At 42.7% G+C, this 25,782-nt stretch overlaps 1 protein-coding gene across 2 annotated transcripts; it reads right to left on the bottom strand.

Annotated features, from left to right (window-relative positions):
* Positions 1 to 2,068: 2,068 nt before the first annotated feature.
* syne3 (spectrin repeat containing, nuclear envelope family member 3) lies at positions 2,069 to 24,593 on the bottom strand. 2 transcript variants are annotated; one of them, XM_061220268.1, is made up of 18 exons: positions 24,478 to 24,593; positions 22,632 to 22,787; positions 22,136 to 22,308; positions 21,321 to 21,630; positions 19,856 to 20,011; positions 18,695 to 19,039; positions 17,906 to 18,042; positions 17,297 to 17,471; positions 15,408 to 15,590; positions 14,214 to 14,357; positions 13,672 to 13,806; positions 12,883 to 13,044; positions 12,194 to 12,366; positions 10,601 to 11,195; positions 10,267 to 10,419; positions 8,936 to 9,109; positions 8,370 to 8,411; positions 2,069 to 5,253 (listed from the first exon to the last, which is right to left on the bottom strand). In XM_061220268.1, the coding sequence occupies exons 2-18, from the start codon at positions 22,773 to 22,775 to the stop codon at positions 5,065 to 5,067; spliced, it is 3,390 nt and encodes a 1,129-aa protein (XP_061076252.1). In that variant the 5' UTR covers positions 22,776 to 22,787; positions 24,478 to 24,593; the 3' UTR covers positions 2,069 to 5,064. The 2 variants fall into 2 exon arrangements, with proteins under 2 accessions (XP_061076252.1, XP_061076262.1); XM_061220278.1 differs by having other exon boundaries at positions 2,069 to 5,250.
* Positions 24,594 to 25,782: the final 1,189 nt, after the last annotated feature.

Below are 25,782 nucleotides of genomic sequence, written 5' to 3'. Positions count from 1 at the left end.
CCACTTTCATTGCCCCCAACGACCTGACTTATATCTATTTATACCGTTTTCACCATTAACCTCAATTGAATGAGTAGGTTTGCATAACACAGTAAAGGAAAGGTTCTGACAAGTATTAACTTGTGGTGACTGAGATTTGCTTCTGATGACATTGAAGGTGATTAAGAGTGAATCCTGATTGCAAAACACTTCCTATATTTTCATTTGCAAGTGCACAGAAGGCTAGAGACCTACAGTACAAGGATGAAGACCAGAAGATGAATGAAATAAAATGAATAAAGCAAAGCACAAACATTTACTTGTATTATTGTCTTCAAAGATATAATTAAATCACTGTTTGGCAGACAGCATTATCTTAGAGCTTCCCGTCATAATCAAATGGGTCTAATAAAATCACTGTTTAGTAAGTATTGTTCAAGTGCAAAATTCATGGAAAGGGCAGGTGAAAAAAAACACCCTAGTAACATTTAGGAATAGGAATAAAGAGATGGAATTAGGAAAAGAGTCTTGGACTTCAACAGTTTCTGTGGCGTCAGTTGGTTTCCTGTAAATATCGTGCAGCAGAATTTTCACTTTCAAGCAGCAGAACAAGTGGTAGTCACACAGACTAGATCTGATCACACCCACTCTGATGCACAGCATGAATCAGAAACAGAACCACAGGACACATGCTTGAGAAAATTCAGAAATAACAGAATGTTGTTCCTGGGCTTTTTTCGCTCTGAACACAGAAGGGCATGGTATTCAGCAATGATCGCTATACCTTTTGTTCCAATAATTGTATATGCTTGAAGGCTAAATAATAAGTCATTCAAAATATGACATCTTCTTATTCACACAGTGATTAAACATGAGAAGACTCGGTCTTCGCTATATGAACTTGTCAGTTAATAACGTTAGCAGAAATTAGAACACCAATAGTTTGGAATAGCACCGTTTTTCCTGAATGAGAGTTTGATAAATAAAATGCATCACTGCAACCTTTCCACATCTTCCTCTTACGGAGGCTAAAATATGCACAGCAAAGGCGACAGCAGAGAAAATTGGCAGTTTGAGGGAAATGCCATGTGGGCTGGTGGTCTTTACTGTGCATGTGGGTGGGAGCACAGCACAGTCTCATTCGAATACCATTTCAATAAATTAGGCCACGTAAGCACCCTGACTAACGCTGCCATTTTAGAGAACAGCGCTTCCTAAGTAATTCTTTACCAACACCAACACCTGGACAAACCAGGGCTTGTGTGCGAGTTACCCATCAATACTGAGGTAGTTGTTCATTTAAAAAAATCTAATTTGTGTGTGTGTGTGTGTGTTTGTGGGTAAAATATATTCCACTATGTCTCAATACATAAAACGCTCTTAATGTAATTGTAATACATTCTGTAATATAGCATAGTCTTTTCCTGCGGAGGGAGTTAATGTATGGCAATGTTGGGACTATATTATGACTTATTTCTCCTTGTTTCACCAGTGTCATGTCTGCTTCATATTAGGCTGTGTTCCTCTCTTGTGCTGCAGGCCCAAATTAAGAGTGAACGACTTTGCACAGAGCCCCTGACCTTCTGAAGCGCAGACATCCTGAGCCGTTTTGCATTAGCTCTGGCATGTCTCAAAGTTCGCCTCTTACCTCCAGCCAAAATGCCGGTTAGGTTTTTAGTCTTCCTTCTTTGATCAATATCTTTACTAAGGTATTTTTCCTGAATGACCTGGCTGTACGCCGGTCGTAATAAAAACATGAAGGCCTTAATTTTCTGGAAGATTGCTGGAAGACAGGACTGGGACCTGTTCGGTTCCTGCTCGCTAAAATGCGCAGCCAGTCAATTTGAATGATACAATTACGCCAACATGAGGTGTGCAACATAGACCAGTTACTACTGCAGCAAATGGGCGAGGGTAGCATTTGCACACGACATTGCGGTACAGCCCCATTTAATTATTTACTAACCTTGAGATAAAGCACAGTAGAGCAACTTCCTGCTTTTATAGCCTTGGAATCTGTACTGTTCAACCCCCAACACACTTTCCATCGGACGTGACGGTTATATTGAAGCACAATACAATCAGCGGCAAGGGTCAAATGGTGTTTATTGTATGTAGGATAAGCATACAAAAATACTGGTTACATACATGATACATTTTTAAAATAAATGCTTGATAGTACTTCATTCTTCAAAATGCTGTAACAAAATATAGCAATTGTATCATTTTACAAAAGCTTTGCATCTTCTGTCCTGGCTGTGCGTATGACAGCCTTTATATTCATTTTTGTATTAACACCCTGCTTGAGAACAAGAATGTTTCTGCATAGCAATATTTTAAATTCATCAAATATCCTTCAAAAAAAGGATTCATTGTGTACAACAGCTCAAACATCCAGACTGTACTGTACGTTAAGCACAAATATGTGTGTGTGTGTGTGTGTGTGTGTGTCGAACTAAAGTATATACGTGCGTGCGTATAACATGCATATATGATACCCGGATTAATTAAGCAAAGATATACAGTACAGATATTACATATATAATTGCAGTGCAATAATAATAAGTGCCATACGTACTTCATAACTGCAGTATCAATGTAAGACTTTTATCTCATTGAAGTATAATTATTTCCTTATAAATAAGTGACTAACCAACTATTATAAGTAGACATGTATGGAAAGGTTTGTGGTGGTTAAATGTATTTTGTAAGATTTAATATCCATTAACTAGTGCAGCATTATAGATAAATTAGTTTATGTACATCTGCATAATACTGCTGAAAGACAATGCAAGGCTTATCTTCTTCTGTGTTTTTTTTGTGCTTAATTGTGTTGTTTTGTAATGACCAATACTGCCACCTCAAGTTAGACAGCATGACGCAGTTGAGGCCACTGCCTGACTCCATGTTTACACAAGATGACAAAATAAAATCTCACAATCATATTAATAATCATAACGTTCAGGCAGCAAAACCACTTCTATGATGAAGATCTTCACAACCCTGTGTGCATAACTGGATTGTCTCTGCGTTGCCATAGTTACAAGGAGGGCAGAAACATACTGTAAACCGTTGTTTAAACAAGCAGAGGATGAAGGGAGAGGTCAATAGGCCACAGGAAGTTTAGAAGTGGAGTCAAGAGAGGAAATTCCCCCCCACATCTCAGTCCAGAATACATCGAGTCAAGGACGATTGCTTCATAATTACTGCATTCAGACAATGATGGATACACAGCAAACAGTAGTGCTGAATGCTAAAGTGTAAAGCACCAATATTAATATAATATAAATACAATTCCACGTAGGTGTGGGATTTTAGCAAGTTAGAGGATATACTGCGTGTACATAATGTACAGAATATATACATGAGACAAATATTGCTAACATATTGTAACTGACAAATGTGTTTAAACACATGCATGGACATACAATCATAGCATCTTGTAACAGTGCTGAAGATCACCGATGAAGCATTGTGACGTACTATGATTAAACATAATAGCATCCAGTGCATGAGTCGGACTGAAATCAGAATCAGAATAAAGTGTCAATCCTTATTTTTTTCCTATTAAAAATGCCATATTTGATACACTGGAATTTCGGTAGCAAAAGCCATTCGATGCATTTGCATTCTCTACCTGCTCCTCTAAATGTTATTTTCCGTTGGCGCCATCAGCTGCGATTCAAATTATAGTATTCAAAGTATTCAAATAATAAAAATATGATGACGCAGTGACATGACCTTGACTGTTAAATGCAGAAGAGCAAGTCCCTATAAACAGCTATTCAGACTGTTATAACACTTTACAGAGTAACAGAGGGGGGAAAGGGGGAAACACCAGGCCTGAATCCTCAAATAGCAAGCACAAGAGGTAAAAAACTCCCCAGTGGAGAGAAAAACCCAAACTCAAACTGCAAGAAAAAAAGACTTAGATAAAAGATGTCTGATGGGTTTATACTGTGCTAACTTCAGCATATCTAGCATATCTAGATGTATCATGTCTTGTCTTGTCTTTAAAATTAAGTTTCATATATTGCCCAATAGGCAATCTCTTGGCAGTCTTCTTTCTCCCAAATACACAACAGCTGGATTATCTTCTAAGAAAAGAAAACAGTCAATGTGCTCCTAGCGCTACAGAAGTGCTATAAGCAAATGATACTGCTTTGTTTGGGGCTGTAGCTGCTTTTCGAATGGAACTCTGGGACTTGGATTATGAAAATGAACTGTTGTGACCACCTGTCACCACAGATGTCACCAAATCCACCAAAACTGAGAAACTAAGGATTGACACTTTAAACAGAAGCTTAAAACTGATAGGCATATGACCATATTATTTGGATTGTAGCTAATTTCTTTGTATTTCATACTCCTAAAGTTCTGAATCACACTCATTTCCTAATGTGTTCATATAACCCATGAAATGTGGTTACTACCTGGTTTGAAGAAACTACAAATCCGTAGATAAATATCCAGAAACTATGTAAAGCAGTTATTTGGTATAGATAGCATATTTCATAGCTCTCTGTCTACAACACAGGTCAGCAACCTTGGTCCTAGAGAGCCGAAGGGTATGGAGGCTTTTGTTTTAACCTTAAAATCAGCAATTGATTCAGACCTACAAAACAACCATGTAATGAACTGACGTAATGAACATTGATCAATTAAGTGCTGAGTAACAAGGACAGCCAGCACACTCACTCTCCAGGACCAGGCCTGCCAACACCTGGTCTAAAAGCTTTTCCTGAACACTGGAACACTCATTCATTTCTTTCTGGAAGAAAAGCTAAACAGACTTCCTCAAAAACATGTATGCGTGTGTGCAAAAGCTTAATTTACCAGGCCGATAAACAACGACACCCTCCATTACAGCGAGTGAGAAGAGTTAACAGTGAAAGATCAACAAGGAAATCACAAAATGGGCGCTGAACTTCTACCACCACACTCACTATTCTTTTATCCAGGCTCATTACTCTTCGTCAGATTACTGATTAAGGAAGCCTAGCAACAGGAAGGCAAAAACACGTGTGTACCATGTGATGTCACAGCAGCCTGGGAGCTGAGTGTGTTGGTGGTGCTGGCTGCCTCTTACGTGGGCGGGGGGCCGTGGTAGCGCAGCATGATGTTGAAGGAGCGAGCGAAGTTGTTGGTGAGGGAGCAGCTGGCACCCTCGTCCATCAGGGGGAGGAAGAAGGCCAACAGCAGCAGAGCCAGGAGCAGGAGCTGCAGGGGCAGGGCCACACGGCACACGCGATACAGGAAGCCAGAGTGCTTCTGCTGAAAAGAGTCAACAACACAGTCACACTCACACAGTACACTATACACACACGCACACACAGTCAACAACTCAGTCACACTCATACAGTACACTACACACACACACACACACACACACACACACACAGTCAACAACTCAGTCACACTCATACAGTACACTATACACACACACACGCACACACAGTCAACAACTCAGTCACACTCATACAGTACACTATACACACACACACGCACACACAGTCAACAACTCAGTCACACGCATACAGTACACTATACACACACACGCAGTCAACAACTCAGTCACACTCATACAGTACACTATACACAGTCAACAACTCAGTCACACTCATACAGTACACTATACACACACGCACACGCAGACAGTCAACAACTCAGTCACACTCATACAGTACACTATATACACACACACACAGTCAAAAACGCTGATACAGTACACACACACAGTCAACAACAGTACACACACACAGTCAACAACATTCAGTCACACACACAGATTTGCTAAACAATATAGCACATAAACTGAACACTGCTTCAGCTAAAATGTAACATGCACCCGCACACATACACGTTTGACAAGCTACACAGTACAGAAATGCAGTGCTTCAGCTGAAACACACAGATGTGTATTCTCTCTCACACACGCACGCACGCACGCACGCACGCACGCACGCACGCACGCACACACACACACAAACAAATAAACAAACAAAATTACACACCTCATGCTTCCTTAATAACAGATCATTATCAATACACATGATTCATCAGGGTGAAAACAAGCCTTCAGTCTCCATATCGGGTTCGCTTAATCCCCTTAAATCAGACATTACTCCACCGTGTGAGACAGTCATGGCAGGCCCAATTTTTCAATTTTAGGGTTTGTACAGTGTTCAGTCTTAAGTGAAAAATTACGATATCCACACCGACAACAGACAATAAATATCATAATTCAACTTTCATGCTTAACTACATACCGTAAGAGGTACCTTTCAGTGAGATTAACTAAATTTGAACAAACTGCCCCTTGGTAACACATGCAAAGAGCTATACTGAAAAGTGTAATTCATAATGTGAAAGTGTGGATGTCATTATATAGAATTGGACCATGGTGAGAGCAATTCATTCTGAATGCTTTTAAGAGGCCATTTCTCTGTTGCGCAGGCAAATTTCCGCCTACACGTGACCATTCCCCCTGCATTACTGACGAGGTCATGGAGACGCCAGCACGGAAGAGTAAGCTCTCCTCCATCAACGCCTCCGCGGTGGCACTACACAGCCCCGAACGCTGTGAGGGGGAGGCGGAAAGCTCCAGGGTGAAGCATCTCCACAACACCATCCGCATCCCACCTCCACCCAAACACTGCTCTGACCGTGCATCGAAATCCCAACGAAGGCTCACTGCTAGCATTGCACACGCGCACGTGCACACACGCGCACACACGCGCACACACACGCAGACACACGCACACACACGCACACACACGCACACACACGCGCATATACACATATACACACACACACATACATACATACATACATAGATACATGCATACAAACACATACACACACACACACACACACACACACACATACATACACACACACACACACACACACACACACACACACACACACACACACACACACACACACACAGAAAAAACTCAAGCCAATTCAGCAAATTCATTTTCAATTCAAGCCTTCATAAGAGAAAACCCAGGAGATTTGGGATGTACCAATTCAGATTCTGAAGCCTGTATCGTTCTGTTCAATCACATTTTCTACTACTGGTTAAGGAAGAAAGAGAGCTGGCAGGGAGAGAGAAGTGTGTGATGACCGGTTTAGCAGGTTCAGTGAATAAACATGGTGTCCACGCCCAAGTGGTTCCACAGAAGCCTAATGACAGGATAAGGTAATGGGATCTCTCTGCATGCACTAATACTACACTATCAGCCATGAGGCTGGGCCGAGTGCCTTTAGCTAAGGGAATGTGTATGTTTAGTGCAGAGTAAATAAGCACTGTTACCATGATTACCTACGAGAGTGCTAGTATACCAACCATTTTGCTCTGCACAAATATTGAAATAAAATACTGATTTTTCTATGAGCAGTTTTCGAAAAAGAGGTATAAAAAAAGCTGTGTTTATTTTTTTTACTTGGTTTCATAGCAACCTCATTGGCTCGTTTCCCCCTGTAAAAAATTTTCACACAAACAACCCGGGAAAATTCATCAAGTTCCATATTTCTAACTGGGCATGCACCTGTCATCCCTTGTGGACAATCGAGAAGGAGTAGCTGTTAATTTCCTAACTCGCAGATGGCAGAACGGAGGCGCGAAACAAGGTGAAAATCCTCCGGAATCACGGGGGGAAATATCGTTTGCACTCGACACTTTCCCTGAAATTCCACACCACAAGGGGTGGATTAAGACCGGGGCAGTGACATTTCATAAGACCCAGCTGCCCACAGTGCCCCAAATGTAATTCTGTTTTGATTAAGATGCTGGTTTGGCCTGACCACCTGGAAACAGAACTGGCCCGTGACATCACAAAACCTTTCGGCTGCGATTGGCTAGCTTAGAAGGAACACTGAAAGTTAACTGAAAATAACCCCTGTACTCTGTACTTTCTACAATGTGGATACAGTAATTTCTCATTCAATTCAGGACAGATGCTTAGTATAATGCTGAGATAATATCACACATGAAGGCAATATAGTATGCGTTTGCACAGAAACAATGTTATATATGATGTGAAATAAGACATTTAGTACACTGCTGAAGATGGCCAAAGAAGTTTTTGCCTGAGAGCAGCTGACAGATTTGTACATACATGAGCCACTGGCGTGATGTTAAAGCAGTCATACCTCTTACAGACTCTTACACTAAGTCAAAAAGATACATTTGCATCTTTGAATTTGCATTGTAATTAGTTGAATATATGCCAGTGACATAATTTTGTAGCTCAGAAGCCTGGAACCTGTCTTTGTGGTCCATCTGTGTCACCAATGCAACACATTTAAAATGTGGTAGTGAATGCATAATTTCCTTTTGAAAGAATTTAATTTGTGGTTTTAGAGGATTTATTACTATTTACCTTTCCGGTCCTTATAGGTACCTCTGCTTCAGTATCACCGCCCTGTAAAAGCAAATGTAAACAATTAAAACATTCCTTTAAAACAGACATTTCCAAACTAACTGGCCCAAACACATTAAAACAGAGTTGCTAGTTCAAATGGTTACCCTTACAACAAGAGGTATGTGTTATGAGGCCACCTTGTGGTCATGACAGGTAATTGCTCATTGTGAAAATGCGATCAAACCACAACGGCAAAATCTAAAATGTCAATTGACCCTCCTGGTGCATCCTTATCAAACTATTATCTGGATTTCACCATATGTTAAAGGGCATAAGCAGACAAATCTGAACGCCAATATGCAAAATTTTAATATAATTATCAAAAACTCCTAGAAGTTCAGTCTCAATACACAGTAAAATGCTCAGTGTTAAATCAACTCTTACAGTGAATGGGAGTCCACCATGGCCGGTGGACTCAGCTAGTGTTGAATGAACACTGAACACCTTACTGTGCATCAGTGCTACGAGTGCCCACTCCCTCGTACTGCATGCTTCCTGGTTCTGGTAGCGACAGTTAGGCCTACCTTGGGTCTCGGAATGGCCCTCAGGTCTCCCACTTCATTCAGCTTGGATTTGTAGAGAACCCAGCGATACTGCAGGTCATCCAGACCCAGGTCTTCCAGGCCCCCTTGCCATCCGGAACTCTTCTGCAGTTGCAGGAACTGGCCCTGCCCCCAGCCAACACGGGACCGCAGGTCCTGAGAGGGGCAGGAAGCACAAAAACACTCAGCAGTGGTGAGGGGAACAAGGCCCTGGAGCAGACCTGCGATGCCCCACTGTGGAGCCTGACTGACACCCCTCTTCACCAACTGTTCAGTGGATAAAACTGGGCAAAACTGGGTTTCCGTTGACTTTTTGCTATGACATTCCTAAACTTTGAACACATTTACAAGCTAAACTGAAATCAGTTGAAATCAGTCAGAGTAGCCTTCTTTCATAAAATTGCTTCTGTATCTGGAATGTCGGTATTCCAGTATATACCCGTTTTTTTTTGTTTTGTTTTTTTAAACCAACTGAACGCAGCTCCATCCAGCAATTCAGTTTGTACTCAGTACCACACTCTCTGCCAACAGTGTACAATTTCAGCCATTGAATTTCTGATGTTGCTCGCATACCAAAATCATAAGATAATAGGATAGAATATCCGTTGCCACACCCTTTTCTTGACACTTAGTGTACTTTTTGCAGTGGGTTAGGGTGTTGAAGCAAAAAATGTTCATGAAGTGTGGCCTTTGTTTATGAACACAATGGAGCAATGCACTATGGGATTGCCGGCTCGCTGGCTCAAGTGTTCACTTTATAGGAGAATTAACTTCTTGGCACTGTCGTTTTAGTTTCACGGTTGCCGATTTGCATTCAACTTAAAGTCTTCATTTAAAATCAGTGTGGAAACCACAATCCACAGTCACAGCCATAGAAAAAAGAAGACCTTGTGTCAAGTGCCTTTAATCCCATAGCATATTGCTACATTGTGCTTTAAAAAAATCGGAAGCCCTTGCTTGTAAGGCAAATAACTAAAAAAGTATACAATACAAAACGGGAAACAGATGAGGGACATTCTTAAATGGCCACTGGCTTAAGTGTTTTTTGGTTTTTGTTTACTTTAGAACACACACACACAAAAAAAAAAAAACACAGATAGGTTATTAAATAGGGGTGGATATAGGCATGGTACAGTAGACGAATGATTAACATCCAAGACAAAACTAGCAAAATTAGTATGCCAGGTTGCGTTCCATAAAATGAGAAGCAGAACTAACTGCATGCAAAACGATGGATCACTATCTCACATCTGATGAATGTTTTTCCAGTGCCCAGTCTAAAGTAGAAACTGAAATGTACTGGATGTACTGACCTTGAGACTGAGCTGCCGGCTCTTCAGCTCTTTTGCGCTCAGAGCGCCCTTCTGGGTCAGAATCCTGGAAAGTCTGCCGTTCTCGCCCTGCAGCCACGCCTCGAACTCTCGCCGACGCGCTTCGAAGTCTCCCTGACCCTGGACCGCTCCTGCCTGAAAAGCAGAACGGCGCATGTACCGTGGAGAAATCAGCCATCGCCGCTTGCTAGTAAGGTTAATACGTTCTCGTAGGCACAAAAGTAAAGCACTGGAACAGCGCACTTGATTTTTCTCCACCACCAATTACAAATTACATGAAGTGTGTCATTACATTAGCGTCGTCACGTAAAGTTACCAGTCTGAATCGAATGGGCCCATCTGTAGCCGTAGTTCCAGCAGGTGGAGAATGCAGGCCTTGTGCCTCGGTCTTTCCCTGGGTCTTACGCCTCCTGGTCTTCCTGGAAGAACTTCCTCTAACCCGCTCCTCAGTCTCCTCATCACTTCCTGTGCTGGTTTTCCGGCCGTGGCTGTACGCTCCTCTCGAAGGTACTGCCCCGAATGCACCTTCCGACTGGCTGATCTGGAGCCATGCACCGTCATAGGCACCGCCGATTTCTCCCCTGGGGAACTCTCCCTTATGGAGTCTCACTGGACCCCGACCTGGGGTCTGTTCGCTGCGGTGGATCCAAGCCCCTGTTCCCTTGTCTGTGGGGCTTAACTCTCCCTCCACACTGAGCCTGTGTCCTAGACCTGCTCCCTCTGAAAGACCTTCAGCCAGGCGCCCTCTCAGTCTGGCAATGTCCCCTCCTTCCACCAGGAGTGCTCTTCTGCTTGCCCCGGTGAGGTCCTCTGCTTTGCCTCTGACATCATCACTACCATAGAAGTCAGAGAAATCCTGCCCCACCATAGAGATTTCTGTGGTCCTGGAAACCTCATGGCTGTTCAGCAATCTGCAGGGGGAACCAGATTCGTGAACACCCATATCATTAATGTACACCTTTAGGGAGGAGTACAACTGGCTTATTTCAAAGTGCACATGCATTTGCAATGCAAAAATCGGTGATTGTGCAGTTAAGACATTTACATACATAGGTAATACGGGTACAAGTATACAGACCAATCCCTTCCCTGGGGACATGAAGGAGTACATCAGCTTTAGTGTTTCATAATTTCTAGCAGACACACATTTATTACTCTCACCACTTCCTTCAATAACAGCACATTTATAAATAAGTTTGTGAATAACACCTCAGTGGTGTCTGCAGGGTGGTTCATCCTGTTAAGGCACTGTTCTGTCTCACAGATGGGCCACACAGTGTGGTATCAAATTTCGATCGTCCAACTGTAGCTGGCAGCCCGCAGGGCAACATGCAATTACATTTATATTACATTACAGACATTTGGCAGATGCTCTTATCTAGGACGACATACAACAAAAAGTTACTCTAGCATTGCCCAGGCATGGGAAAGTTTTGGTCAGCCAGTATAGTGTCTCATCTCGAAGCCGAAACTCTCATTATCTGACTGGGTGTTCAGCTGCAAGTTCAGCTGCAAATGAGTATTCCTCCAACTCATGTCTGTCTATATTTTTTACTGTCGATGAAAGCGTACATCATTTCTCTTCAGCTTTCATATTTTCTAACAGAAACTATATTTATTACTCTCCCCCCAAAGAGGTTCACCAACGAACATAACCTCCTTCCTTCAATACCAGCACATTTATAAATATCAACAATACTACTTTGAGTCAGAAGTCTCCTACTGAATGCCTCCAATTAGACCACAGTTCTCTACTTGGTGTAATAAGAAACATTTAGTCACATTACTGCTAAAGAAATGGTGCAAAAATATGGTTTCATGGAACCTTTGACGTGAAGTACCATGGGAAATCACCATTATACAAAAGAGAATCTGTTTTAAGGACGATCTTGAACTAACAGCAGCCGACCTGAATAGGTTGAGGCTGAGGGTGTGGAGGGATGCCCAGGCCTCCTTTAGACGCTGCAGGTCCCTCCGGATGTGCACCCTTCCTTCCTCAGATGTTCGGGCGAGCACACCTTCACCCTGAACCTCCGTCTGGTGCAGCTGAATCTCCTTCTCAGGAAACTCCCCCAGCGCCCTCTGCAGGAGAGAACGAGCATGACACCGACACCGTTTTTGCCTGGGTGATGTGCCCTTTCTCAAACTGTATTGTTGATGCATAATCGCATCAACATTAATACTTTGTGTCAGCGGTACCTTAGTGGATGGCTCTTAATTTCTGATTAGGAGTCAACAGATACCGGTGCTGGAACAATTTAGAGGCAGTTATATGCTGCAGAACATCTCAAATCATGATCACATTTCATAAAACTTTATGGAAAATAATCATTCTTTAATTAGAATGCCATAGAAACTATAGGACAGTTACTATGAATATGTTCCACACAGAATTATTCCTATTAACATGGATTAATAGTCATGAGTTATATTCAATTTGGAACATTGGTTGGCTGTCTCACTGCTGAATATCCCTACTAAATGTATATCACAAGCCCCTAGTGAATGATTGAGAGACGAAAGGAGAAAGTTTGGTGGTGACAGTGCAGAACCACGTGGTGCTGTAGTGTGGTGAGGGACTCGGGGATGAACACAGACCTCTGCCTCATGGAGCCGGTTCTCCACACTCCACTCCCCGCCACCACTGCAGAAGGACTCCAGCTTCTGCTTCATGACCATCAGCCACTTCTCCAGGTTCAGCTGGTTCTCATGGAAGTTCTCGTGTTCCTCGATACTGCGCTCACTCTCGTACACCTTCACCTGAAACGCACGCAGGGATTCATCCGCCAGTGACACAGGTTTCATACTTCACTTATGGGTACATGTGAAGACCCTGTAGCTGGAAACCACCTCATGTGCAAGGAAACCCTGTGGCCCCTAACTGGTGATCTAGTTACGGATGAGATCCAAGCAGGGGAGTACATGACAGCATCGGCCCTTGGCATGACCCAACATTTATGAGCTTTCAAGACCTTGGGGTCTTGTTAGGTGAACATCTCTAATCAGTCTCAAATCACAAGACCAAACTATAACAAGGGGGCAGCCTATAGCCTAGTGATTAAGGCGCTTGAAGAAGAAATAACAAAAAAAAGGGCTTGACTGGGTCCTTGGTGGCTGAAGCCTCAGTGTAGCCAAAATAAAATCAGTGCAGCTATTGGGCCTGTGAGCAAGGCCCTTAACCCCACATTGCTCCAGGGGGGATTGGTCCCTGCTTAGCCTAATGAACGGCAAGTCACTTTGGATAAAAGCATCAGCTAAATAACTGTAACAGTAATAACTAGGGTACCCAAGGGCCCAAGCCTGACACAAGATTCCAATACCCGCATATACTGCATCTAAAATGGGGGGATAAAATGAATGTTTAAAAAAGAAAACATAACTGCTTACCCTGACAGCTTTATATAGTGCTTTCCACTCAGCATTGAGCTGGTCAAACTTCATCTTGTTTGCGGAGTTTGAGGAAACCAAAGTCTCCAGAGCCGTTATGTGAGCCTCGCATTCCTCCAGGTCCTTCTTGATTACCTATGAAAACACATCCGGGTTACCGCATACCCAGAACACCCCCGCAGAACCTCAAAGGCCCCAGGGGCAATATAATACCAAGCACATACACTGGAGCTCACCAAGCGATTGCACTTGCCCCTTGACAAATACTGAGGTGAAATATAAGAGCCTTTTAAGCAAACACTGCTATCAGACCCAGGCTCTCAAGTCAAAGCCAATATTTCACAAACTTCTATTCCCCCATGCTCAAATGTAATGATTACCACTTTACACAGACATCTGACATTGGACGTACAACTAAATATGCCCCCGAATTCTTTAAAGTATCCAGACCACCATATCTGACTGAAACTCAATAAGAACCATTCAAAGCACATTCATAAATCTCTTTGGTATTCACAGTATGAGGGAAAAACTAAGCTCACCTTTAGCTGGTCAGATTGACTTTTCTTGGCCAGTATATCAGGTTGCAGTGCATCAGCAACGATAAATCTCTCACTGATCAGAGAGAGTTTTTTGTGGATGGATTCATAAGCATCTCCAAAATCCTTTGTCCTTGATATCCAACCCTGAAGGTAATAAACATTAACAACTTTACATAACATAATTTAAAAATTAGAACCAATCAACACACTGTGCTAATCACACTAGGGGGAGTGCTGAGTCACAAAAGTGTGTGCTGCTGGGTTGTAGTGCACCTCGTGGTTTAGTTACTGGAAAAGTGTGGTGATAATCAGTCGTTCCCCCTGTAAAATGGGGTTTAGTGTTCTCCCTATGTTCTGTGTAGTATGTAGTATAGAACATTCCCCATGTTCTGTGTGCTACAGAACTCTACCCTAGTTATGTGTAGTATAGAACTTTCCCGACGTTGTGTGCGGTATAGAACTTTGTTGTTCTGTGTGGAACAGTAACCTCCCAGCATTCTGTGTGGTACAGCACTTTCCCCATGTTCTGTGTGGTATAGCACTTTCCCCATGTTCTGTGTGGTATAGCACTTTCCCCATGTTGTGTGTGGTACGAGACTTCCCTGTTGTTCTGTGTGGAACAGTAACTCCCCGGTGTCGTGTGTGTGGTATAGGACTTCCCGGTGACGTGTGTGTGTGGTATAAGACTTCCCGGTGTCGTGTGTGGTACAGGACTTCCCGGTGTCGTGTGTGGAACAGTAATTCCCCAGTGTCATGTGTGTGGTACAAGACTTCCCGGTGTCATGTGTGTGGTACAGGACTCCCCGGTGTCGTGTGTGGGGTATAGGACTTCCCGGTGTCGTGTGTAGTATAAGACTTCCCGGTGTCGTGTGTGGTATAAGACTTCCCGGTGTTGTGTGTGGGGTATAGGACCTCCCGGTGTCGTGTGTGGGGTATAGGACTTTCCGGTGTCGTGTGTGGGGTATAGGACTTCCCGGTGTCGTGTGTGGGGTATAGGACTTCCCGGTGTCGTGTGTGGTATAAGACTTCCCGGTGTCGTGTGTGGTATAAGACTTCCCGGTGTCGTGTGTGGTATAGAACTTCCCGGTGTCGTGTGTGGTACGATACTTCCCGGTGTCGTGTGTGGTACGAGACTTCCCAGTGTCGCGTGTGGTACGAGACTTCCCGGTGTCGTGTGTGGTACAGGTACCATACCTGTAGGCGGCTCTTCTTCTGCTGCAGCTGGCTGTGCAGCAGCTCTCTGTTCCTCATGGCGGAGCTCAGCTCGTCCAGCAGGCCTTCAGCCTTCTCCTGGCCGAACACGTTCCCCAGCAGATCCCTTTTCACCTGCAGCAGGCTGAGACGCTCCTGCAGCTGCAGACTGTGCTTCAGCAGCTTCTGCACAGGGACCGAGCACAAGCAGGAGTGACACAGAGAACACAGCCCCGGCAAAGCTGTTCTTACAGCACCCCCAAGCCAAGCTCTGTGGGGGCAACAGAGAAGTAATACATCCCAATCTCTCAGCGCATGTTACAATAAAGCAACAAGGGCTGTCATGCTTCAAATACCTTGGCACTGAAGTTGACCAAAATCTGTTGCCCTCCAGACACAGACAATGTTTGCTGGAAGTCTTAACAACTTTTTTGTGTTTTTTTCTTTTTCAGGAAATTAATAGTTTCAGTATAAATATGGTTCTGGCATGCCGCAACAGAAATGTCACTGCGAATGTGGTAAACCTTGATTTACTGATTTGTATTCGCACAGCAGTATATTTTTCACTCCAAAAAACAGAACAAACTGTCAAGACTCATTAATCAAGCAATCACAATGCAAGTAGAATAACATTTCCCAAAATACAAAATGGCTATAATTTAAGGTAGATTACACGTGTAAATACTCCAAGAAAAGAATTTCATTCTGCCAATTCCATTTAAAACAGAGAAAAGTCTGTAAAAGCAATGACGGCCTTTAAATTATTTTATTCCTTTTTCTGCATTTTGTATTTATGTGGCCCACTATGCATACTGTTATTAACTGACATATGAAAGGTAAATGTATTTTGGTTAAATCCTCATTTGAATGTACAATAACATGTTTTTAATTTAATTTAAGGCAGAATTCATCCTCCTTTATCTAAGTTCTGTCAACTACTTGCAACTCACAATAGTATTCTCAACCCAGTACCATACCACTCTTAATGAAAATGTCACACGCAATAAGAAATATTAAATCAACCATACTGCTATCACTAACTATATTGAACAGGGCATACTGCTGGATTATCAATGTCAATACAATAATGATGAGGGCAGGGCTGCAAAGACTCCTGCAGAATGAGCCATCTTGTAACGGCTCTTCCTGTACGATACCGTCATGGGAGACAGTTTATTCAAATTTTTTAATTCAGTATCCCAGATAAGATTTTTTTTTTTAAACTGCCATGGAATCAGAGTATGGCTTCCTCTGTTGAAAGGCAGTGGATTACAAAACTTTGACAGACTGAGTCTAAGACAACACCAAGATATGGCATACTAGCTCAGACACAATGTTCATATTGTATCACAGCGACGGGGTCTTTACATGTACCCAGGTCATACACCGCACAACTGTGAAATGAAACGCTGGCAACCTTTACCCTGAGCCACCACTGTTAGTAAATCAGTGCCGAGCCCAAGAGCAGAGAAACGGACCAACCGCGTCTTCAGCACTGCTTACGTAGCAATTCGGCAAACCGTGACAGAATGAACACGAAGCACGGCCGTTTTTACAGAGAGCCAAACCTGTGCTGAGAGGAGATTGAGTCACAAGTGTTTCTCATTAGAGGCAATAAGCACTCCCACATTTCACCCCGCCCCCCGACAGTGCCATTACTACTGAACCTAGAAACCTGCTGCCACATGAAAAATGATAATAGAAAACTATCTGCGACAATTCCGTGCACAGAGGGAGTGGATTATATTGAACTGAAAAGCACCCAAGGGGATCAGTAGCTGGCACAAGCCTTTGTGTATAGAGAGCAGGTGGCGTTCATCGTTTGTTTTTCTTTTTCATTGTGGCGAAGGGAGAAGGCTCAGTGCTGCTTTGTGTGGACAGGAGGGTGTCACCTCGATGTTCTGCACCAGCACGGCGATGTGGGAGAACTCGGACACCTCCGTCGAGGCCTCCAAGATTTGGGACACCAGCTGGCTCCACTGGCCGTAGCCACGGAGCGGGTCTTGCAGAACCTGCCTGAGACCCGTCTCCATCTCCGTCGACAGCTTGAAGGCCCGGCCTTTCACGCTGAGGCAGAGAGAGAGCAAACGGAGCAGTCACAAATACGGCCGGCAGCCATTATTCCTATCAGTAGTACTATCAATGCAAACACAAAAACCACGTCAAACACATGTTACATATTAACTTTTACACAGATTCTTTCCCCCGACAGGGACCAGACATATTTAACCGTCTTCCTTGTTATTCTTTGGTGAGTTTGCATACAATAGAAGAGAGTCATGCGTATCAGGAAAATGTGGTTATTTCAATCATGTGTTCCCTCACTGTCCACATTCCATTACTGTATGTAAACATACACAAAACAAAAGAGCCATTTATGAGATTGACAGGAGCAGACAGTATAAAACAGGTCTGCGTACAGTGAGTATTAATGGAATGCACACCAAAGGATTCCATGTCGTGTATCGAGACAGCTCTGCGAGTCCTTGTCGGAAGCTCACCTCTGGTACTCTTTGACTACAGTGAGCACGTCTTCGGAGAGCGGCTTAGCGTCCTGAGAAAAGCGGAACAGCTCTTTGAGCTGGGCCTTCAGCTGCTCTATGTGCGATTCCTCCCCTGCCAGCGTGTTCCTGATGTTCTGGGAAGCAGTCAACAGATTAAACCATCAACTCCCGGAATGGTTATTAATATTGTGTTATGGTAAAGAGGACGTTACACAATAAATAACACACCTCTAAGTGGATTAGGTTAGCGTTAAACTGGATAGTTAAATTAAGTCCCTCTAGTGCTGCTAAGCTAAACCCTTTACATTCAGAAGCACTAATGCTTACTTTTCCAGCTTAAAAAGAATTTCACACCATTTAACTGCACTGTTTTTGAGTATTCAAATCTCAGTTTAAACTCATTTGCGAAACAAAAAAAGATTAAATGGTGATATACAACAGTTGCTTGTTTTGTGGAAATAAGCAAGCACAAGTTACCCCGCCCAAACACACAGGTGTCCTATTGACAATTTCCTGACAACCACTCATCAATTTAAACATTCCTCAAATGACTGGGCCCCACAAAAACCTGAAATACTTTTTAAAGGCTTTTCAGTGAATTAGCTTTACTTATGTGAAAAACACTTCTCTCTGACATCTTCCCTAAAGGCAAATTCCTTTAGGGCTGTTATCCTGACAAGTGAAAAGGGTAAAAAAAAAACTTTCACATGGTGATTAACAGCTCATGGGAGACAGGCCTGAATTACAGGGGAGAGTGGAGAGAGCAGTTAGAGGGTGGGGACACACCATGTACTTCCTCCACAAGGCCACGAGCTGCTCCTCGGTCTTCTCCCCGTCTTTGGTCTCCAGCTCTCGGTTCATCCTCTGGACGAGCGCTCGCAGCTGGGCGACGTCGACGCGGAGCTGCTCGGCGCGGGCGGAGTACTCGTTCTGGGAGCGGAGCGCGGTCTGGAGCCCGTCCTGCACCCGGACCAGGCCCCGTCTCAGCTTCTCCCAGGCCTCCTGGAGACTCTCCACCTCCCGGGCGATCTCCTCCGAGCCCCTGGGGGAGGTGGTGGTCTTCACAGCCTCGGCCAGGCCGTCGATGTGCTGCAGGGTCTTCTCCTCGGCGCTGGTGCTGTCCCACAGGTCCTAACCAGCAGGGAAACAGCCGCAGTCCAAACACATTTAACCTCTGACCTTTGAGAAATGGAAACTCCAGCCCGCCAGGTTTCCAGGCATGCACTCACAGGAGTGCATTTCAAAAAACAACAGACTTCTGTACCAGGCACCACCTCTCTTTAATGTTTCTATATAAATTGATTTACAGAATTATTGTGCCAACTTCGTAAACTACCAAACGACTCATTAATGATCTGAGTTTATAATATAACTGGATAGTTTAATTGGGTTTCCAGCTTGTCAATAAAAATGATTCCTCTCCTTAAGTAGCCTTGGCTCTCCTCTAATACAGTGAGGCCTACAGTGAAGAAAATGGCTTCTGTAGTGGGAAAATGACTCACAGGTAAGTACATTGGAACAGAAAGCATTACATTTGCAGTGCTGCTTGTGCCAGAAATGAATATGACCCATCGGTGACTTTAAAGACACACCTGGTGATACTAAACTGGGGAAGAAAAAAAAAAAGAAAAAAAAAAGAAAAGTAAAAACAGTATTTGTTGAGGAGGAAAATGACAAATGGAAAACCAGTCAAAATGTTAGAGCGATGATGGGTCTGTGCAGCAGTTAAACTCGATGAACTAACTGAGATTGTTATGTACTGTATAATTTAGTCACATGCGAAATAACACGCATGCATAAAACATGAATACATGTTGACACATGTTACATTACATTTACATTAATGGCATTTGACAGACGCTCTTATCCAGAGCGATGTACAGTTGATTTGACATGCTGTAAAAGATAAGTTAAAAAAAAGATGGTAAAAGATAGAAGCCAGAGCACCTGTAGGGCTTTTAGCTTGTTTTCTGGAGTGTCCTCCATCTCATTGCATTGGTTGAGCTCCTCAGTCTTTGAGAAGAGCCACACATGGAACTTCTGCACACAGCTTTGAAAAAGCTGATGCTCCTCAACAATCTTCTCCAGCCGCGACACTCTTTCCTGAAGATAACAGAAAGTACATTATGATTGGATTCTAGAATTAAAATGTATATATATATTTTCCAATAAATGGAAAAAACATTGTCATTTCTCTTTAATTTATGTTTAAGTGGAATTACAGTGCACGTGCATTGAACTGGGATTAATGATAATCTCTTTCATCAACATTTCTTCTTAACATAGGATTTAACTTTATTTCAAGCCAAAATCACGCCTCATAACACAATGAACTGCTGTGCACATTTTTTTTTTAATGCCTTTCATTTTCTTACATAACCAAGCAAACAGCCTATGGAAAGACCACCATTGAAATACTACAAAAATGCAGTCTCCATATCTCAAAAAGTCAAGCATGTTTGCACAGGTTTCTGACAAAACAAAGGATACCCGATACAGAGACTGCCCATCCTTAGTGGGACCTCCTGAGCTGACAGTTGCATTGTGCAATTATATAGGACCAGACAAAGAAAAGCTTTGTGCATGAGATAAGCATTTAGTCCTTGATGTATAGCAAGCACATTTTTCATTGAGCCGGGATGTATGCCATCTAGTTAGCATGGAATTTGAACTTCCTCATTTGACTGAACAAACTGCCACACCAGCAACGTTTTTTTTATTGTTTTCTTTTTTCTGCTGTGCTTGAGGGGCTACCTGATCGAGCCGCCAGTGAACAGACAAACAGGAACCATTTGAGGCGGGCACTCAAACTTGTGAACTTTATTGCCAATTGTAAGACTCAATTAAGACAGCATTGCCTAATGTAGGTTTCCACAAGGCATTAGTCTTAGCATTAGGAATTACGACTAATTCCTTTCAAAGTCCCATTCCCCAAAATTAAAGGACCCGTGAAAATGTACAGTAGGCTACACTGCAGAAGTTCACATCAGTGCAGAAAATAAAATTGCATCAATATCCAAGAAATTGAATGTTCCAGGATCAGCTCTTTCTACAACAAGCCTAACCTCATCCTTACTGAGTAGAATGTGGACACTGATGCAGGACCAAGGGCGTTCCACATTTTCCAACCTTGCTGCAACTATGTCTCAAAATGAAACTGAAACCTCGATCAGAGATCAGATAAAAACAAACAAATTTCCCCAAAACTGCAGGCCAAGGATTTTTAGGGGATTTGAATACCTTAATAATCTAAGCATCTCCAGGATAAGAAGATGGCATCTTCAGTACATTCCCCTTAAGAAACGCACATTCCGCTCTGCCAAACAGAAGCAGGGCAAAAGAAGGCAGGTAGGACCGCGCAGACTACGTGAAGACTGGCATCGCTGCGCTGGCGTTGCAAGGGGGCCCTCACCTGCGCTTGGTCCCTGGTCTGGTTGTAGGCCTCCTGAAGGCCCTCCTGGGCCTCCACGTCCACGCTGGGGTCCTGGGTGCGGTTGTGCAGGGTGGAGGCCTCGTCCAGCAGCCTCTCCAGGAGCTGGGCCTGGGCGTGGGCATCGCTCAGCAGCACACGGTGGTGGTCCAGCTGCCACAGCTTCTCCTGGACGCCCAGCTGGAGCTCCAGCTCCGGCTCCAGGGCCCGGCGCATCTTCATCAGCCACAGCTGGAACTCCTCGCAGGCCTTCATGTACTCGCTCCAGTGCAGCCACACCCACTCGATACGACTGCCACAGAGACAAAGGGGAAGAGATGAGCCAGGACTGACATGACAAACCGCTCTCCCTGAGGGCAGGGCTGTACCAGCACAGGTGCTGCCCTGGCCAACTAATGCGCAAGGCACCTGGGATATCACAGGCTAGAACTAAATATGTTTGATGCTACGAGGACACCACGCATACTTTAAATATACATTACATTACATTATTGGCATTTGGCAGACACTCTTATGCAGACGCTCTTATCCAGAGCGACGAAATATAATTAAACCATTTAGCATTTAGATGTTCTTACCCAGATCAACTTACAGAACAGTCGGGTAGAGGAAAAGTGCAGGGATGAAGCCAAGTCACAACCGTTCCAACTGATAGTAGTAGTCAGTAAATTTCACTTCCAACATAATGTTGAGTGTCAAGAGGTCTCCCACACACTCTTCATCCAAATGATACATGACTATATTTTAAAATGTGCAATTCTCCAAACGTACACCACTTGGTGAGTGGAGAACAGTACCTGTGACAGTGAATAATGTACGTTGACGTCTCCTCCCACAGTGACTTCAGCTCTTTCAGCTTGGCGTGGGTTCGGCTCTTCGTTTCATCGTCACCGTTCTGCAGCAGAACCTCCGAAGCCACCAGGACCTTGTCCACCTTCAACCGACCCTCATCCTCCTCCAGGTGAATTTTCTTACCCCAACAAACAAAACACTTGTGATTGACAAACACCATCTCTCCCCGGAAAATGTCACAAATTATGAGTAATTACAAATAGACTTTCTTTCATGATTATTCAAATAATAACAATGAAGGAATAATAATAATAATAATAAGAATAAAATTATATGAGGGCACGATCAAATATTTTCTCCAATCTAATCAATTTCATACACTATACCTACATTTTCAATACTGCACAGAAACAATTTGTTTTATCATACAATTTTTTGAGGTTTCAGCATGTACACCTTTTCAGCTTTAAATAAAAGGTTTGGAGGTCAGAGTGGACTCACCTCTGTCTCTCTGAGGCGCGCCTCCAGCGCAGCCCTGGGGCCCTGGGTGTTGTCATTGGCCTTCAGTCTCTCCTGTATGGTCTGCATCCAAGACAGAGCTCCTTCCAGGCTCTCACAAAACTCATCCTGCTCTTGCTGAGTCATGGCAAGAGAACACTGAGAGAAACAACGAGAGGTCAACGACTGCGGTAAAATAGATTATGACTTCTGCAAAGACGTTCAAAAAACAGTTAAGTATCCAAGTACAGTACAGAAGCTTAATGGACTAAAAACAAGACATGGATTTAATACACTGTAGATTTACACAAGATAGTCCTATACAGCTGAATACTGACAAAACAAGTTGCATTGTATCCAGTGACAGATTAAATTATAGGCCCATAATCATATTAGGTTTATGATATTATATTAGATCACAAAGTATCTTAACTAGGTAAGCTCTCACAATGGGGACATAACCTTCTACAAGGAGGTAAAGCATCTTGTTTAATAGACACATCAGAAACACTGTATAAAAAAAATGAAGTTGCATATGCCAAAACAGAACCTGTTGATGTTAGTCATAGTTTTATAATATCCCATTACATCATAAAGTATCCTATCTAAGCTCTCAAAATGGTGAAATAGCCTTCTGCAATGAGGTAAAACATCCCTTTTCTAGTCTTATTGTAATAGACTCTAATAGCAGAAACACTATAAACAAAAAAACAATACACCAAAACAGAAGTGGTTGATGGCTGTTATTAATGATTAAGCCTTGAAAAACAATAGGCGATCATTTCAAACTTACAAACTGTCATCATCGGAAATACAAGAATGTGAAAAGTCGCCGTCAAGATCTGTAACTGCCTGCCACAAAATTACAGCAAAACGAGCTGCATTCCCATCAGTATGAAAACAATTGTAGGCAGCTATAATTTCTACTGTAGGTCTTGAATGAATTAGGCATTTTCCTGCATGAGTCATTTCTACCACCACAACCCTTTCCGTTGGCGTATGCCAATGAGTTTTAGAAACGCTGCCCCATCTTTTTACCCTATAGTCAGAAGTGAAACTAACTAGGGAAACCATCGTCGCAGGAAGATATGTATCCATACCCCTTTTGGATAATTTTTTTAAATATAGCTTATTGCTCGTATCTGCTTGCAATATTACACAAGTGAGCAAACCAGAGCCAGATAAATTTGCAAAACTAAACTGACATTATTTGCATTTTAGTATATCCTAAGTCATCATGGCGACCAGTGCACTTAAAAAAACAATTATCTTTGGTAAAAGGCTACTTTGCTAGTTTAGTACACAATTGGTTGGAACGCATTGGATGCTACCATCAAAAAGCTCTCATCAAAATATATTTTTAGATTTAAGTTACGCCCTTCGTCCCTCCCAGCCATCTGTCATTAGCAGCAGTGCGTAAATAGATCACCGATTTTGTCAAACGATTGATATTGTAATACAAATAGGCTACGTTATACCGGTTTCAAAGTGGTCCGCTCTGTTTTGCCTTCTTTGAAAACTCAAAATTATCCAAACGCTTGTTTCGGTATTAGGCTACACATGTAGTCATTAATCTGCACTATCCAAACTGTATAAAACACAGGACAGGAAACAAAATTCTGAGAATAACGATAGTTTACATCCGCGAGCCAAAACACTACAAGTCGCACGTTTGTGTCACTTAATAACTCATGTGGGGGTAACGCTAACGCTGCTTGGATGATTGTGAGCGTGAGCTAATGCTCAAATTAACTTTGTTAGCTGACAATTTCATGAAGTAAATTAAACGCAATAAATCGAAATAAGATTGCTTGTTATATAAACAGAAAGCGGTCATTTCTCGTCTTACCTGTGCATCTACTGTTGCTTACACTGGATCGCTGGAAATAATTTACCGTATTGTACCAATCTTGCTGTTTAATGTAGGAACAGGAAGCAACGGCCTGCTACAAGCTTTTGGCTGACTACAGATTTACCCAGGCAGGCAGGAGCAACAAATCCTCCGAGCAACTGATAATCATGCGCAGTCCGGGTATGTGTACACATTCAAATTGAAAGGCGCGGAGTAGACAGCGTAGGGAGGCTAACACTAACAGCATATGCAAATAGGCTATGTGATCTTCAACTTTACACTTCTCAGGCTACCTATTTTATTATGCCCAACCACAATATATGACGAGAAAATAAACATTAAATAGCAACAGCCTAAATATCAAGTTCTAATTCACAAATAATTAACCAGTGATATTGTGAGTGTACAACCGGAGCGGGGTCAACTGGAAATATCACAAACTGTAGTTAACGTTTCATGTCTCTCTGTGTTTAAGAAATTGATACTTTTATTCACAAATTACAAATTAGTCTAATTAACTTTAAGTCGCTTTGGATAAATTACTGTAATGGAATGACAGTTTTTTTTTATTCAGTCATTTAGAATTTTTTATTCAGTCATTTAGAATTACATTTCTCAAATAGTTCTCAGTGATATTGAGAAATATCACTTCAAGCTTTTGAATGGTAGCGTAGTAGCCGACATGAGAATGCGTTTTCTGCTGCGCAGTAATCTGATCCTTTGCTGAATCCTGTCCAATGATTATACACCTGTGTTTGCTTGTCACTGTCTGTTGGTTTAGAACAAATAAAGCCTGTCAGTTGAATACTTGTGATGTCAATTAGCAACACGTATCCAGAACTGAATAATGCCTGCTTCTGTTTTCAAAGCATATGAATATTACATTGAACATCTTGTTAAAAACAAAACTCAAGATAACCTTGGATTGGACCCACTGACACCAAGGGAGGACAACAGGCATGCAAAATGGCAGTAAATCTGTGCATATTAGGGCAGGTTTATTGTACCAGAAAGGTAATTCTGCCCTGTAACATGGAAAGTCTGCTCAGAAGTATGCAAAGTCTGTGTCCACTGCCTCATAAAGATTTATGCGCTATGCAGTTTAAAATGCAATCGACTTTCTGGTTACACATTCTACGCAGCATTCCATTCCTGCTTGATCCAGCTCCTTTATGAACTGGTGGTTATGGGGTGCTGAGGCATGGATTAAGTGTTTCTCTGTAGCTCACCATTCATGTGTTGATAATTATTTTGCAAGCTAGCCAGAGCTAGCATGTCTTGCTACAGAGCTCACAGGTAGAT

The sequence above is a fragment of the Conger conger genome, chromosome 1 (genome assembly GCF_963514075.1).
Source record: "Conger conger chromosome 1, fConCon1.1, whole genome shotgun sequence".
Taxonomy (NCBI): Eukaryota; Metazoa; Chordata; class Actinopteri; order Anguilliformes; family Congridae; genus Conger; species Conger conger.
Note: the sequence above shows the minus strand (reverse complement) of the source record. Positions and strands in the feature narration are given on the sequence as shown.